At 39.2% G+C, this 15,520-nt stretch overlaps 1 protein-coding gene across 1 annotated transcript in view; it reads left to right on the top strand.

Annotated features, from left to right (window-relative positions):
• The window catches only part of ATP13A5 (ATPase 13A5), a 106,598-nt gene that overhangs the window by 68,220 nt on the left and 22,858 nt on the right, over nt 1-15,520 (top strand). The window contains exons 22-26 of the mRNA XM_063107050.1: nt 314-393; nt 2,786-2,828; nt 4,843-4,952; nt 8,390-8,486; nt 10,579-10,651. Of these exons, the coding sequence (XP_062963120.1) occupies nt 314-393; nt 2,786-2,828; nt 4,843-4,952; nt 8,390-8,486; nt 10,579-10,651 (403 nt within the window). The remainder of the gene's footprint in view (nt 1-313; nt 394-2,785; nt 2,829-4,842; nt 4,953-8,389; nt 8,487-10,578; nt 10,652-15,520) is intronic.

The following is a 15,520-nucleotide window of genomic DNA, read 5'->3' as shown; positions in this document are numbered from 1 at the left end:
GTTTAGTAAAAAGAACTGCATTTCCTTAAGCATTTTTATTCTGTATGCTCTGCTGCTTCTTAGTTATTAATCAGAGATCACCCCATCTTGGAAAAATGGTCTGGAAAAAAGTAATCGAGTTCTGATGGAGGACTTAAAGTGAAAGTTCAACATTAAGCATTAAATCCCTTTGTTCCCTTCCCTGACATTTGGTCTAATGACATACCACCCAATGCTGTATTAAATCAATGCCCTGGAGTGATTTTTCAAGGCTGTTCTTTGGTTTTAAAAGTGTTCTTTCTCATCTTATTGCAATAGTTGTTTTTCTCTTTAGATTCTAGTGAATGGAACCATTTTTGCAAGAATGTCTCCTCAGCAGAAATCAAGCCTTATTGAAGAATTTCAGAAATTAAAGTAGGTGTTATTGCATGAAAGGAGAGTGTATTTGTTATCTGTTGAATTACCTAAAACCTTAGTGGCTTAGAACAACACCATCTGTTATTTTACATCTCTGTGGGTCAGGAATCCAGGTGTGGCTTACCTGAGTCATTTGGCTCAGGGTCTCTCACGAGGATGTAATTAGGTGTCAGCCAAGACTGCAATCTTCTCAGTTCTTGATTGGGAACAGATTTGCCACAAACCTCAGTCACGTGTTGTTGGATGGATTCAGTTCCTCATGGGCCATTGGAGTAAGAATCTTGGTTTTTTACTGGCTTGTGAACAGAAGGCACCCTCAGTTCTTTGAGACATGGGCCATTTCATAAAGAAGATCACAATGTGGTAGTTGGCTTCCATAAAAGTGAGCAAACAAGAATAACCAGAGAGGGACAGCAAGATGAATATCATTGTTTTTTATATTCTAATCTCAGAAGTGACATCACATCACTTCTGCTGTTTTCTCTTCATTAGACGCAAGTCACAGGGTCCAGCCCACATCCAAGGGAGCGGATCACACAGCAGAATGAGTAATAGGAGATGGGGATCATTTAGAAGCTGCCCACCCCAGAAAGCATTCATTCTGTGGCCCACAAAGCATATCTTAGAGGAAGATCCCCTGCTTGGATGTAAAGAAAAGAAATATTGGTGGTGGTAGGGGATATATAGCTCAGAAGCAGAAAAATGGAGAAGCATGTGAGTCATCACCTAGAACTAGTTCAGCTTGTTACATTAAAAGATACATGAATAATTTTTAGTTCCCTTAGCAAGAGATAGGATGGCATTTTCACTGTATCTAGCGCTGGCAGGGATTAGATATAGAGGCCAAAGTCAAGAAAAAGTCCTTCTTTATCTCCTCTAAAAATACAGATGAGCAGTCACATCCAAGTAAAATGGTTCTTCTTAAGACCAGATCTACCTATTATTTGCTGGTGATGTTATGGTTTCTGGGCTGCAGATTCTAGAAAGTAGAAAGGAATAGAGAGTAGTGAAACTTTAGATAATTGCTGATAAGTAGTAGGTGAAATCAGGAGACTGCATTTTACTGTTATTTATTTGTTACCCAAGCATTCACAGAAAAGTCTCAAAAACTGCCTGACTCCCATAATGTCTTGAGGCTGAGTAAGTAACCAGTGTCTAAAATGACTATTTCCTCACATGGTCATTGTATGATATTGGCTGAAGAAAGTAATTTTACCTTTTTCAAATGCCTGAGAAATTTTACCAACTTAACTGCTTAATTTTGAAAAGCTGTATTTTCCTTAAAAAAAAATCAATTCAGTAAGACACATGCTGTCTCAGAATGAGCTGTCTTCTCAATTTCCTGATCTTCCTCTTCATGCCTTTATCATTATCAATCTGCATAAGATTGTCTGAATTCTCTCTCTGAATTCAGGAAACACTAAGAAGTTATAAGACGTTGTAAGATATCCAGTGTAACGTAAAGACCAGATATGCACTTTAAGAAAGGAAGCTATTTTCAATACTTGTGGGTAGTCATGACACATATATGTAAAGATTTATAGGGTGATTTTCATTTATATTAGCCTAATTTTAGGTTGAACTATATAAATCTCTACATTTGACCATTTTTGACTTTCAAAAATGATCATTTCTTATGTATCAACTAATAAAGAGGAAATTCTAAGAGAAATGTACTTTTTCCCCTTATTGATTTTACAATTTTAATTATTTTTGGAAAAATACCTCCGAGTCTTTAATAGTATTGCCATTAATCAATACCTATAATGTATTATTTACTTATAACAGAAAGCAGACTGTCTTGCATCAGTAATTTCTTTAGCTTGACAGAGCTTTCATTTTTGCTCTTCTATGTGTATTGTGTTTGCATATCAAAGTGGTATGGATGGGGAGCAGATTATCTCATTTTCACTCTGAGTTGCATCAAGAATATGAGTATATGTCTCTAGTTATATCTGTTAAACTGTTTCCCAAATGCTTCTCATCCTGGTGTCTGAACTTGCAACAGTGGTCAGCAACCAAAACCTAGCTGGATCAGCTTATGATCTCTGCGTTAAGCATGTGAGAAGTGCTATAATCACGACTGCACATTCTTAAGCTTGGCCTTGGTGGATATAATCAAAAAGAACTTCTTTTGAAATGTGTGATCACTGGTTTTGCTGACGTCCTTGGCAGTTTCACTACCATTTCAATGTGATTGATTGAAACAATTTAAATAATGTGATGGCCTTTTCCCTCTGGGAATAGGTCTCTCCAAATTATTTTCCTTCAGCCTGACTCCTCGTGTGTTCAGGGGACACGGACACACATATTGCATGTGAGTTAGTTATGGTGGAAATTGTTCAGGTGAGGTGGTAAGCTATTCATTTGCCTTATCCTTCCCCTGCAGTTATTTCGTGGGCATGTGTGGAGATGGAGCTAATGACTGTGGGGTGAGTAGAAATGACTTCTGCTAGCGCGGGCAGCTCGCTAACATCCCTCTGGAGGACCCCATGGTCCCTGGGGTCTTTCTCTCCATCCTCCTGTCAGCAACCACTTGATCACTTTGTGGTTTATGTCCACCTCCACCTGAGTGTGGGTCAGAAGTGGAGAGGGGGAAAGTGAAATGACTCACATCAGCTGTTTTCTGGAAGCTCCTAGAATAATAAAGACTGGGGAAGATGACTCAGATTCCCACATTTTAGATCCAGAAGGGACTTTACAAGACTAGCTGTTTTAAATCTTTGATGTTATCAATAAAGAAATGAAGACTGAGGGAGATGAATTTATGTTTTTTGACTGAGGTCACACAACTGTGTGAAGGAAAAGTTCTAAACTGAATGACACCTAAATTGTATTTATTCATGCCAAATTTCTACCTTGGGTTTAGTTTTTTAAAATTGGTGTTACCTAAAAACTCACACTCAGTGAAATCCTAGACCAAACAATTTGGTTATTACATACTATACCAAAACCTAAATTAAGTGATTCTCAGCAGATTACTTCTCATACACAATAGAAGGGAAGTACATATTTTATATTCTGAGCTTTAAAGATTTTATGATTAAAACAATACCTTGTGGATTATGTACATAAGGACATATTTTAGTAGCTAATTTGTGGGACAAGGAATGAGGGAATTTGCTTTGTATTTATAAAGCTTATTAGATATATAAGATGTGGGTATTTGTTTTACTTTCCTCTTAAATATTTTCTCCAAAGTTCTGTGAAAAACTGTGTTCATAATTGGAGATTTATTAAGACTTTTCTGCCTTATGCTTCATGAGAAGAAAGGTAGTTGTTAGTCTGTTCTTTAAAATCTAGAATAGTATCCATTCCCATTGATTATATGGAGTTTAGAATAAAACTAAGAAGTCAAATGCTTTTTTAAAATGACATGGTTTCTGCCTTCTAAAGAGTTCATTGTTTGATGGGGGAAAGAATCATGCATAAAACTAACCCTAGCATAAAGTTGATGGCCCTAAATTATGTAATGAGATACAAAATGCTAAGGAGAAAAGAGGAGGAATAAAATGTTTAAAAACGTATTGAACATGAATCTAGTATGAACCGGCTGTGATACTGGGTACTCTGTAGTTCTACAGAACTATAGAACTGCAACTACAGAACTACGAAGTCTTATTTTATGCCCACACAATTCCTGTAGGATTAGGGATTTGCCGGCCTGCCTACTGACCAGACTGCTCTGGGCACTCTCTGGATAGTTTCCAGTCTTGATGAGAAACTAATTAACTCTTATTTCAGTGGGACAGCACATATGCTGGAACGAGGCTGTGATGAGTGTGAACTGCTCTCTGTCTGTAGTGAAGATGTTATATGTCCCACCCACATTCTATCCCAGCAGGAGCTGGTTGGCTGGATCAGGCAGACTAGAGAATGGTAGGGATTAGATCTCTTTCCCCTTTCTTCTTTTCCTTTCTTTTTTTCATGAAGAGGGCCTGCTAAGTGTAAGAACTGAGATGCTGAAGGTCCCCAACCAATGTCCAGCCAAATTTTTTCATCTTTTTAATAGACTTTTTGAACAAGTGTTTCCATTTCCTTATCACATCAACACTCCCCACAGCCAATATACATGCACATGCGTGCACACACACACACACATGCACACACACACACTGCTCTTGCTCTTCTCCCTCTGGATCATTATTTAGTTGGTGCCTCTTTAGTTGGTGACTTTGTGGATCAGGAGAGGGTGGGTAATCTGGGTGGAGGGACAGTATAAACAGAGGACCAGGGATTTAGCTTGACAGAGCTTTCATTTTTGCTCTTCTATGTGTATTGTGTTTGCATATCAAAGTGGTATGGATGGGGAGCAGATTATCTCATTTATACTATATTATAAATATACAGTATTATAACTATAATATGAATAGTAGCCTTTTGGTGTTGACATAGTTAGATCCTGGCCTGAGGAGTCATGGGTGTAACATGGATTCATCATTCCAGGCTCTGAAAATGGCACATGCTGGCATCTCACTATCAGAGCAGGAGGCATCCGTGGCTTCCCCTTTCACCTCAAAAACAGCCAACATTGAGTGTGTGCCACATCTCATCAGGTGAGTCACATCCCTCCCGCAACCCCCGCTTCCCCACAGGACCCACAAGCTCACTGTTTGGCTCTGGCGATAGACTCTTCTATAACTTAAAGTGATAAATGCTACAACAGAGGAATGGGTGAGCATGGGTGAGGTGCTATTGGAGTACCAATTAAGGCGTCATTAATACTGCTTGAGAATGCTGGTAAAAGCCACACAAAAGTGACTTTCACTGCGCCTTAAAAGGTAGGTGGGTGTGTCCTGTAGACAGTTGAAAGCTTGACTTGATTTTTAAAAACTAATTGCATTTCTTACTTCTCTTCTCCTTTATTTTGTATGTTGGGTGCCTCCTGAAATATTTCTCTAAGGAGTTTGGGATGGGTAAGGAAGCAGAAAGTGAACACTCCATTAGGCAGCTTCCTCAAATGCTATCATATGCCTCCAAAATGAAAATTAGTGAATATACAAAATGTTTCCATAAAAGATATTACAATTGATTGTCATTGGTTAGGGAAGGGGAAGAAGGTAAGAGCTGTTTATTTTCTCCATATGCTTCTCTCATCTTCACTCCACTCCCATTTCTGATCTTATCTTTATTTACATCGTAAATGTGGTTAAGAATAAAACATTGGGTTTTATATTTTATTCATAAATATTGTTCCCTTGTTATTTCCTGTAGCACATGGGGATAACTTCTGGGCATCTTCATGGCCAGTGGTCTGAAAGACATCGAATTTTGTGGTTTATACAAAAAAGACAGTCATGAAGTTCTTCAGCACGTCCCTTGGGACATCAGAATTACAGGCTACTGGCTGGATACACAGATCTAATAGTGCCAGGACTGAAATTCCATGCCCCTGGCTGGCTGCAAGACAGCTTGACACATCTCTGTGAACACTGGGGGTCTGCACCTGTGCTCTTCCACATCCTCAATCATCATCACCTCCCCTGCCTCCAGAGCAGCTCCTCTTCCCAACTCCTATGCTCCCTGCTTCCAAGGATGATTTGGTTCTTTGAGTCAATTTTCAAGGTTCAGAACCTCAGGGTACTTTTTACTCTTTCCTCTTCTTCATCCATAATGAAAAAGGAATTGTTTTACTGATTTGTCTTTGCGGAGTCTGCCTAAGCCCTTTGCTTACTATCTCTATTGCCTTAACCTTGGTTCATGTCATGGTGACTACACAATGATGGTGCTCAGATCCCTCACCTTATTTCATGCTTTCCATCATCAATGTTGTTTTTGGAACTATGGTGGATAAAGAATGAGACAGAGCCTTGCCCTGGAGGACTTACATTCCAGTAAAATGTGTGTGTGTGTGTGTGTGTGTGTGTGTGTGTGTGTGTGTGTACATATCACAATACAGAGAATCTTATGCTTGATGCATGAGAGGTGCTTAATAAATTTGGTTTAAATAATGTCCAAACAATACAGTAAATGTTCCAGCAGTTGTGTGTGAGAACTCAAGAGAGGAGGTAAGGTTTCAGCAAGGCGGTTGTAACTTGGAGGTGCATAGGACTCATGTAAACAGGAAGGAGGTGGGATGGGATTCCAGGTGGCGGAAATGGGAGAGCCACTTTTGGAAACAGGATTGTCATTGGAGAGTGCAGGAGCCAGTTAGTCCAAATGGGTTGGGAGACTTCTCAGGTGGGGGTTGTGACAGTTAAGCTGGAGATCCAGGTTCGGAGGGCTTGCATAGGGAGTTTGACCTCCTGGATAGTTGTGCAAAGTGCCTACTCGACCTATCCAAAATGCAGTGGCATCTGAACTTCAGATGTTCTTCCTCATGCATGTAGCCCAATGCATTTATGAATGCAGTGTACTGTTTTAGAATACAAGTCATGATGGAAAATTTCTCTATTGGCAGATGGCTTAGTATGACCTGAGAGTAGAAACTCTATTTTTATATTTCATAGATTCATAAAAATTAGATATGGTTCAGCTCTGTTAGGTTCATTTTACCCTTACCTATCCTAGATGCATACTTATTCCTGAGAAAGCACTCCAGAGGGGCAATGAGGTACTGTTTTACATACATAAGTCCTGATCCACAGGTTTTCATTATTGTCCTTTGAATCATGATTTACTTATTGTTGTAGTTCAAGTCCTTTAGGGCAAGGATGGTGTCTTATTCATTTCTGTATCAAACACTGTGCCTAGCACTAAGCTGAGTATATCAGCATTTTTAAGTTCAATGAATTCTTGTGGAATGCATAAACAAATGCATGAGCTTCTTAAAATTCAAAATCATTAGAAATAGCACTAATTTTTGAGGCCCATGCAAATATCCTTTATGCTTTACTTAGAATAATTTTTTGTGCTTTCCTTTGAATCTGGATGTCTCAATTTTCCTGGAACTATACACAACTGCCGAAAAAGGGTGAAACTACAATATTTATGTAAGACTTGGGAAAATAATCCAGGCTTCTCAAGCTTGCCCCTCTCAGCTTGTCTTCTGCTCCATCCTCCATGCTGAAAACAAATGGTGGCTCCTCACAGCCAGTTGGGAAACATCCACCCAGAGCATCCTGGCCCATCTCCCTTCCTAACCCTCTCATCTTGCCTGAGGCAAAGCCATTAGTAGTCTGGCTTTTAGATTTTACTTTTCATGTCCCTGTTCTGTTGACAAAGTCTTGAGCAGAGCAGGTGTTCACGTAGCTGGGGACTAGAAACAAAGTGTATGTGGTTACCTCCTAATTGGATTTGGTTCTGCCTCAACAAGAGGTGGCTGCAGGAGGGGTGGTTTGCCAAGTTCTTCCCCGCCCCCATCCCTTCACATGCTTCTACCTCACATTGCCTTCTTTCAACCTTTTACAACCCACCATCCAGCAAAGCTTCAATTAAAGGAATCACAGCTCAAATGGAATTTTTTAAATATAGGAGGAATTTCTATTTGTTAAGCTGCAGTTTTTACGGTAGTCTTGATCTCTTGATCTCCATGCCAGCTCAGATTATTACCGTGGATTCTTCCTAGAATATTGAAGCCAACAAGGCCCATTTCATCTCCAATATTAGAGTTAAACCCACACTTCCTAAATGCAAGAGCACCCATCCTTTAGCTTTATATGTCTAAGGGCCTCTAAAACACACACAGTACAATTTCTAGGAAGCACACGTTGTTAAGATGGAATGAGTCACAGTCGAGTCAATGCTTGACATTTTGCACCTTATCATAATGTTGTATTGTGTTTATAATAAGCATGGTAACATTCTTACTTCATTGAAAGCCCGTTGAAATTAAGGACTGTGCCTCATTCATTTTGTATGCTCCATGACTCAGCATAATGCTCATACCTCTTAAGCCTTAAATAAAAGTGAGGCAATAAATCAAGGAGTGGGGTAATGGTAGAAGGAGAGAATGAATGAATGAATGAGTAGTTCAATAAATAACTGAATGATTAGCATCAACAGGCTATTAAAAATAATACATAGCCAGTTATTTTTCTTTTTTGTTAAACAGAGAAGGCCGAGCTGCTCTGGTTTCATCCTTTGGGGTATTTAAATACCTGACCATGTATGCCATTATCCAGTTTATTGGTACATCACTGCTATATTGGGTATGAACCGAAATCATTTCTTCCCAGTTCTAATTGCATTTATATCCCTGGTTTATTCTTGGGGTGTGGCTTGTAAACAGGATTTAATGTTTTATAAATAAATGACATTTCTCAAAATAGGTATCTGCAAATTTAGGAACCTGGTACAACTGTGCATGAAACATGGAGCTAGAAATAAGTAGATATGGATCAGTTTTCTAGGACGTTGTTTTTCTCTGAATAATCTGAGACTTTTGACCTCTCCAACCCCTGTTTCATCACTTGGAGTATGATGAGACATTCAGAGCAGCCTAAATATAACTCAGCAGGAAATGGATCAGTCTGCAACTGTGGAATATTTTCAGCAAAAGACTAAGAAGAGATAAAAAGGAAGAGAAGTTGTTGAATTTGACTTTGAAGGACTAGAATGCTAAAAACCTCCCATATTGTAGCTTTTACTTCTCTGAATGTATACAGAATTTATACAGTTAGACATATCATTAGTAAAGTTTAGCAATTCTTTAAAACTTAAAAAACTGAAATTAAATGGTAATAATAACCATTTAAGAATTAATGAGCTGTAAGAAGGTATAGATTGAAAGTAATTTTCATTAGTTCAATCATATCTTGCTGTACAGTAAAATGATCCAACAGACTCATGGAACACCTCAGGAAGGGAATTATTTTATTGCTTTTCTGGGAGATTTGAGAGGTGAATGAGGGGACCCGAGACTACAGCATCTGGTGGGCTGTTGCTTACAAGGATCACACACAGAAGGTCAAAGGGTAGCCAGGTGGGGAGAAATAAGAACTGGACTGGGAGTCAGGAAACCTGGATTCAGCTCTGCCTCCATTCAAAGGACAAATTAGGTCTTGTCCTTGACCAATACCTGCCTCTGGGAATTTGGGCTGGCTGATTTTGAAAGTCCTTCATAGTTCTATGAAAGCTGTTCCTAGAATGAAAACTAAAACTACTGTTGGAAATTTCTCCCTGCTCCATCTCATCCTGTATAATTTTATCACTTTGAGGGGAAAAGAAAGGAAAAAAGCTTGAGGCAAAAAGGCAAATAAGACAAAGAAAGAATTGGAGGTTGAGAGGGACACTGAAGAACTGATTGCCATCTTTCACATATGTGAAAGCAGAACTTTAGTTCCAAAGTCTCCAAGGATGGAGTTAGAACCATAGTCACCTCTGATGGTCTAGACCTAAATAAAATCATCCCCCAAAGGCCTTAACCCAGTACTTCTAGGCCTTGGGTTCACCCTCTAAGAGGCCACAAAAGTTTTCATAAATCTGGTCTGTAATGTGCTCAGAACGGGTCTATAGTTTAGTGCTCAGCCAATAGATATGAAGCAGATAAACAGGCCTGACTGCAAAAGATGCTGCACAGCAAGTTCTTGGAGAGTAGTGATTTGACTTTTATATTTAAATACTTCATCTCCATAAATGTGAACTTAAAAGAAATTCTATGTTTACACAAACCTTAAAAAGGCAGGTGCACCTGACTGAAGTCTGCAATGGGCTTACTTAGGGTAGGGGCCCTTGTTCAGTTTGTGAAAGTTAATGAACTCCAAGAAAATTATGCTGTGAACTCAATCCATGGATACGGATGAAGGATAAAGCCAGTTAAATAAATTGAGGCCTTGACTTCAAATTTTAAGTTTAAAGTTCCCAAGGGAACGTTCAGGCTTTATCGTTTTATGTTGAGAATTCAACTGCCCAGGCTAAGAGTACAGATGCCAGAATTAATGTGGCCAGTGGGAAGGTAGTTCCCAACTAACTGACTCTCATTGCTAAAATAGAATCAAGTTTAACACTGGGAAAATAGTGATCTGGTCTCATACTACCCAGAGAGATGCTAATGATTTTAGGAAAGTTATTTTCCTCCTGAAGAGGGGAGAAAAATGAGTAACCTCCTAATAACTTAAAAAGGCGTGTTGGGGTGGCTGGCCAGTTGGTTCAGTTGGTTGGAGCATGGTGCTGATAATACCAAGGTCTAGAGTTTAATCCCTGTAGCAGCCAGCTCCAAAAAAAAAAAAAAAAAAAAAAGGAATGGTAAAAATGCTACAATGGCAGAAGGAGCATTTATGTTTACTTTTCTTTCTTTTTCAGCAACTACAACTCTTTGGGAATTACCAGTATCTCATGCAAGATGTAGCCATTACTTTGATGGTCTGTTTAACAAGTAAGTTCTTTAGCAAAGTTAACTGTATTCTTTGTATTTACCTATGAAATTTTACAAATACCCACACAGACAAAAACTGCCGAGAATGAGGCACCCTAATTACCAAAACCTCTTTACCTATTAATTTTTTGAAAGTGATGTTGGGGGTGAGTTGAGCTTTGAAGTCCTCAGACTTAGCATTAAAATCTCCAGATAGCAAATAGGCCTTAGCCTTAAAGAATTGTCAATGTATTCTGAGTTCTTTGTAGGTTTATGTCTTGTACATAGAAAAATGAATAAGACATCTAGAAAGGGAATTTTTGAAAACCCAACCATCACTTTCCATTATTCATTTGTGCTTCACATTGACATGAAACCAGGTTTTTGCTAGTTATTCAACGTGTGAGAACAAATGCTAGCATTTTATTCTAGTGGAATTCTCTCCAAAGCAAGGTGTGGCTTATAGCAACTATTGCTCCTTTCCTTCCTTTGAGATGACACTGATAAATTATTTCCTATCAGGAAACTCAGGGCTTGATGCTAACTCTTAATAAGCAAGAAAGGTGAATGCCTCAACAGACAGCAGAGAAAAAGGATGGCATTGTCATCTCTTTTTCCTTGTTCAACAATGGGAGAGTTATAAAAATAACACACAAAACATCAGGTGATGCAGGATATTAATAACCTTGAGAATTTCATGTAGCATCTTAAAACATGAAGCTGATATTGAAGTCATTTATCATATCATCCCAGTGACAAAATTTATCAGTATCAGAGATGTAAGTAATATCAATTTTTACTCTTATGGTTGAAATGTCTATTCATAGCTCATTAAAATATTTTTCTACCTGTTATTAATATTCACATGACTGAATAATTTTGTATCAATGAAACTGCTTCTACAATGTTAGATATTTTCAAGCAATTTGCATGACTTACTTGTGAAAGATGCTAGAAAGAAAAAGGAACAGTAGGAGTTTCTAAGAACTAAGCTAGCAGGCAGTAGCATGGCCATGCCCATTTTCCCCCACTCCCAATCTCTGCGACCTTTGGCAAATAATTTATGAATTAAATAATTTCTTCTTATGAGATGTCCTCATAGGATTGTGAGAATCAGATAAAATCATGCTTGTGAAGTGTGCATCACAGTGCAGGGCACGCTCAGCACTCACTACCAGGTGGACAATATCACAATGCCCCTCTCCTCTTTTTCTTCTTTGGAGAAGATAGACCAACTCAGTGAGCATTGGAAGAGAATCACCATGTGTGCAGGTGAACTGGTGTCATTAGAAATCCTAAAACATGGGTGGTAGTTCTAGTCTTGCTTCAGAATTGCTATAGACCTTGAACAAGTTATTCTGAGCTTTTACACCCTTAATTCCATGATTTTAGTGATGGATTTGACTAAATGGGATGGGGCTACTTTACTCCTCCCCACAGCAGTAGCCTGTTGACCCTCATGCCAGTAGGTCACCCTGTGAAACTCAGCCTGTCACCTCAGAGTGGGCTCAGTGGAAGTGTTGGAACGACACAGGGCAGAACCATTATTACCACTAGGAGAAAAAGGCCTGAGTGTGATGGAACAGGAGAATAATGTTCTGTCAGAATGAGAGCACTTTATCCAATCATGATTCAACAAATATGTAGCTGGTTCAGTAAATGGGCTGAACTCAGAGGAGACTGGTGAAGGTGAGAGTAGAGGCAGGAAGCAGCTATTTTTGTTTGTTTTTAACCCTCTGCCTTCAGGCACTCTATTATTTTCCAGTCCCTGCAAGCTCAATCATCTCATAGGCAGATCATTTCCTGGTCAATTCCAGGTAGTAAAATGATTTCATCTTTAGATATGAAAAGTCCAGGAATTATTAATTAACATTCCACATCTTCATCCAGATAAAAAATATCCTTCAGCTAGATCAAGCCTGACCTATGACTTGGAGCAAGTAGTGGGAGAGAAGGCCGTGGCCTCTTCTTTCTACCTGTGCTTTGGGAATGAAAGCAACAAGAGCAAAGGTCTTTTTAATTAAGTTGGGGTATTGTAGTTCTCAAATACCATCCAACATGGGAGGCATCTAAATTTAGGCAATTTGCATGGGGCTCATTGGTGAGTTCTTAGGTTCTTCAGAGATTGCCTGTGGATTGGTCTGGACTAGATCACTCCCTGACATGGGTGGTGCTCTCCCCCTCTGATCCCTCAGGATTCCTTTCTGCAGCTGCCTCCTTGTGGTACCCACAAAGTCATCTTCTACTGCTGGGCCCTCTAGTCCCAGCAGGCTGCCTCACTGTGCAGATTCCTTCCGGGATAGCTCTAGCCTGGCTAATTTCCACAGCTTCTGCTTGACCTACCAGAAAGTAGGTGTGAAGCTTGCTCTTACTGCTGTTCCCTCTCCCTTCCCTCTGTTGTGATAATAGAGGAGGAGTGAGCAAGGCCAGGATCCTCTCTCAAAAACACTGGCAGTCTCTTCTGGACTGGTTCTTATGACTTCTCCTTATTTGTGTTGTGACTATGCTAAGAAGAAAACCACAGTTCATGCTGCTGCTCACAATTCCATTTAAAGAATTTCTTAGTAATCTCTATAGCTTTCTCTTATATAGTGTGTATAAAGGTGATGGATGGGGGGCAATGTTTACAGTTGAAAGACTAATATGGATCTTACTTTTACTAAGGTACTATGGCAATATGGTGATCATCTCTCTTTACACTAAATTGGCACTTTCATTCATTGTCCTCTAACATGAGACTCAGCAAAATTCTCCAGACACCAGGAGAGGCCACATTCAACGTGCTTGTACACAGTATTTCTTTCTTTCTTCTTTATATAGAATCAATATTGATTATACATATTTTGGGGGTTCAATGTTGACATAGGTTGATCAAATCAATAACCAAGTGTTTATTTCTTACTGTGTGTTAGGCACATAGGTACTTGGGGGATAAAAAGGCTGATTGCCCAAGTTTAGAGTTTAGTGGGGGATTCACCTACATGAACTAATGAGATGCAAGTTGAAAGTAGTGAGTGGCAGAAAATAGCAGATGCTTCGAGAGTTCCGAAAAAGGAGAAATTGCTTCTGATAATCTGGAGTTAGGGAGGAGGTAACAGTGGAGAAGGGAAAAAGATAGTAGGGATGGCTTCACGGAAAAAGTAGCATTTGAGTCAAAATAGGAAGGATGAATAGATTTCAAATATCTTTTGCTAAAAGAACATTTCCAGTAGAAGGAAGCAGCATGAGAAAGAGAGCTGATAAATATGGTGTAGAGGTTTTCAATTTGACCACACTGTGGGGTATGTGAAAAGACACAGTAGGAGACAAAATTTGAAAAGGTGAATTGGGTCAGATTACAGAGAGTCTTGACTGCCAGGCTGAGAACTGCGGACATTCATCACCAGCCCTTAGAAGTCACTGACAATTGGACAATCAGTGTAAAATTACTCTCATTGAGGCTTCTTACATTTCTGAGTTCCCAGGTTAAGGTTCTTGGCCTTAACCCTGGGTTAGTATGGGAAAAAGAGAACATAATTACATATTTAATTTATTTATTCACACCTTGCCTTGTTCCCACAAGGTATCAAGACATTACACGAAGGCAGCTAATAAGACAAGATATAACACATTAAAGAGAAAATCAAGGAGAAAAATAAGATGAAGTCAGAGGGGATGTCTATTAGGAAAATGCGTGTCCTGAAGTCCACTTCGACCCTGATCTATGTAGCAGCCATCCTGAAGTGAATTTGTTCTAGCTACATCTCTGTCCCCTTCAACAAGATCCACTCAAACTAGAATGGCAGTTTGAGTGGATGAGGGGGGTGTTTTAAGACTATAATTCTCAAATAAATTTAAGAACAGAAACTCTGAAGCACATGGGTCTAAGAAGGACTAGAACACTAATGGGACTAAAATGGATGGTGCTTTCTTTATTTCCCAGCTGCCAGCTTGTTTTCCTCTTTCTATTCCTACTATTTTCATCTGACTTCTACTCATTCACCTTGCAAATGACCCCAAAAGTGACACTAGGACTGAGTCTGCATAGCTTTTCTGCTTGTCTTCCCATGAGTTCAACCTTTCATTGTCTCATTAGCAAATCTTTTGGAGAGAAAACTTACTGACCTAACTTGGGTAAGATGCCCATCTTTCGGCCAATCATTTCTGATAATGGAGGTGGGGTCACGTAATTCAGCTCTATTTCAGCCAACCACTCCAGCATATGGGAGGAGGCAGTATCCAGAGAAAAAGACATGGGAAACAATTCACCCAATGTACAAACACATTTCTTACATAAAGTCCATCAGGTTCCAATGACTCCTAACCTTTTCTGGGTTTTGATCTCCTTAGAGAATCTGATGGAAGATATAAATATTTTTACCTTAGAAATCTCATGAGGTACACCCAAGATTTTGCATGTAGTTTAGGTAGGTTTATGAGCCTCCTGAAATTTCACTTACATGACTTGCAATGTTCATAATATACTTGTAAAGTAAACCAACTCCTTAGAATGAGCACAACTAATGATATCCAAATGATGCCAAACAATTATACATTATACTTTGAAAACAGAATTTGAAACTATGAAATACTCTCAGGCAAGCAGCAGACCCTGTGCTAGGTTTAGTAAGGGACAAAATGGAATGAGACAGTGCTTCTTATCTCAGGGAGCTCACAGTCTGCTGAGTCCATATGTAAACAGCTAGATTCTATGCAGAACATCCTGCGCTATAGCAGCAATGTGAGTAATGTGCTGTGGGAACTCAGATCAGGGAATGATTAATTCTGAATAGAATATAAGACTTCGCAAGTTCATATTCCTAGGCATGCAATCTGATAGCATGTATCATACTCATTTTAAGAAAAACTGAACAACTCAGAGAAGTCTTCTGGCTGCTCATAAACAGTACT

This window comes from Cynocephalus volans, chromosome 1 (assembly GCF_027409185.1).
Source record: "Cynocephalus volans isolate mCynVol1 chromosome 1, mCynVol1.pri, whole genome shotgun sequence".
Taxonomy (NCBI): domain Eukaryota; kingdom Metazoa; phylum Chordata; class Mammalia; order Dermoptera; family Cynocephalidae; genus Cynocephalus; species Cynocephalus volans.
The sequence above is the reverse complement of the archived record's forward strand: the minus strand, read 5'-3'. Positions and strand labels throughout refer to the sequence as shown.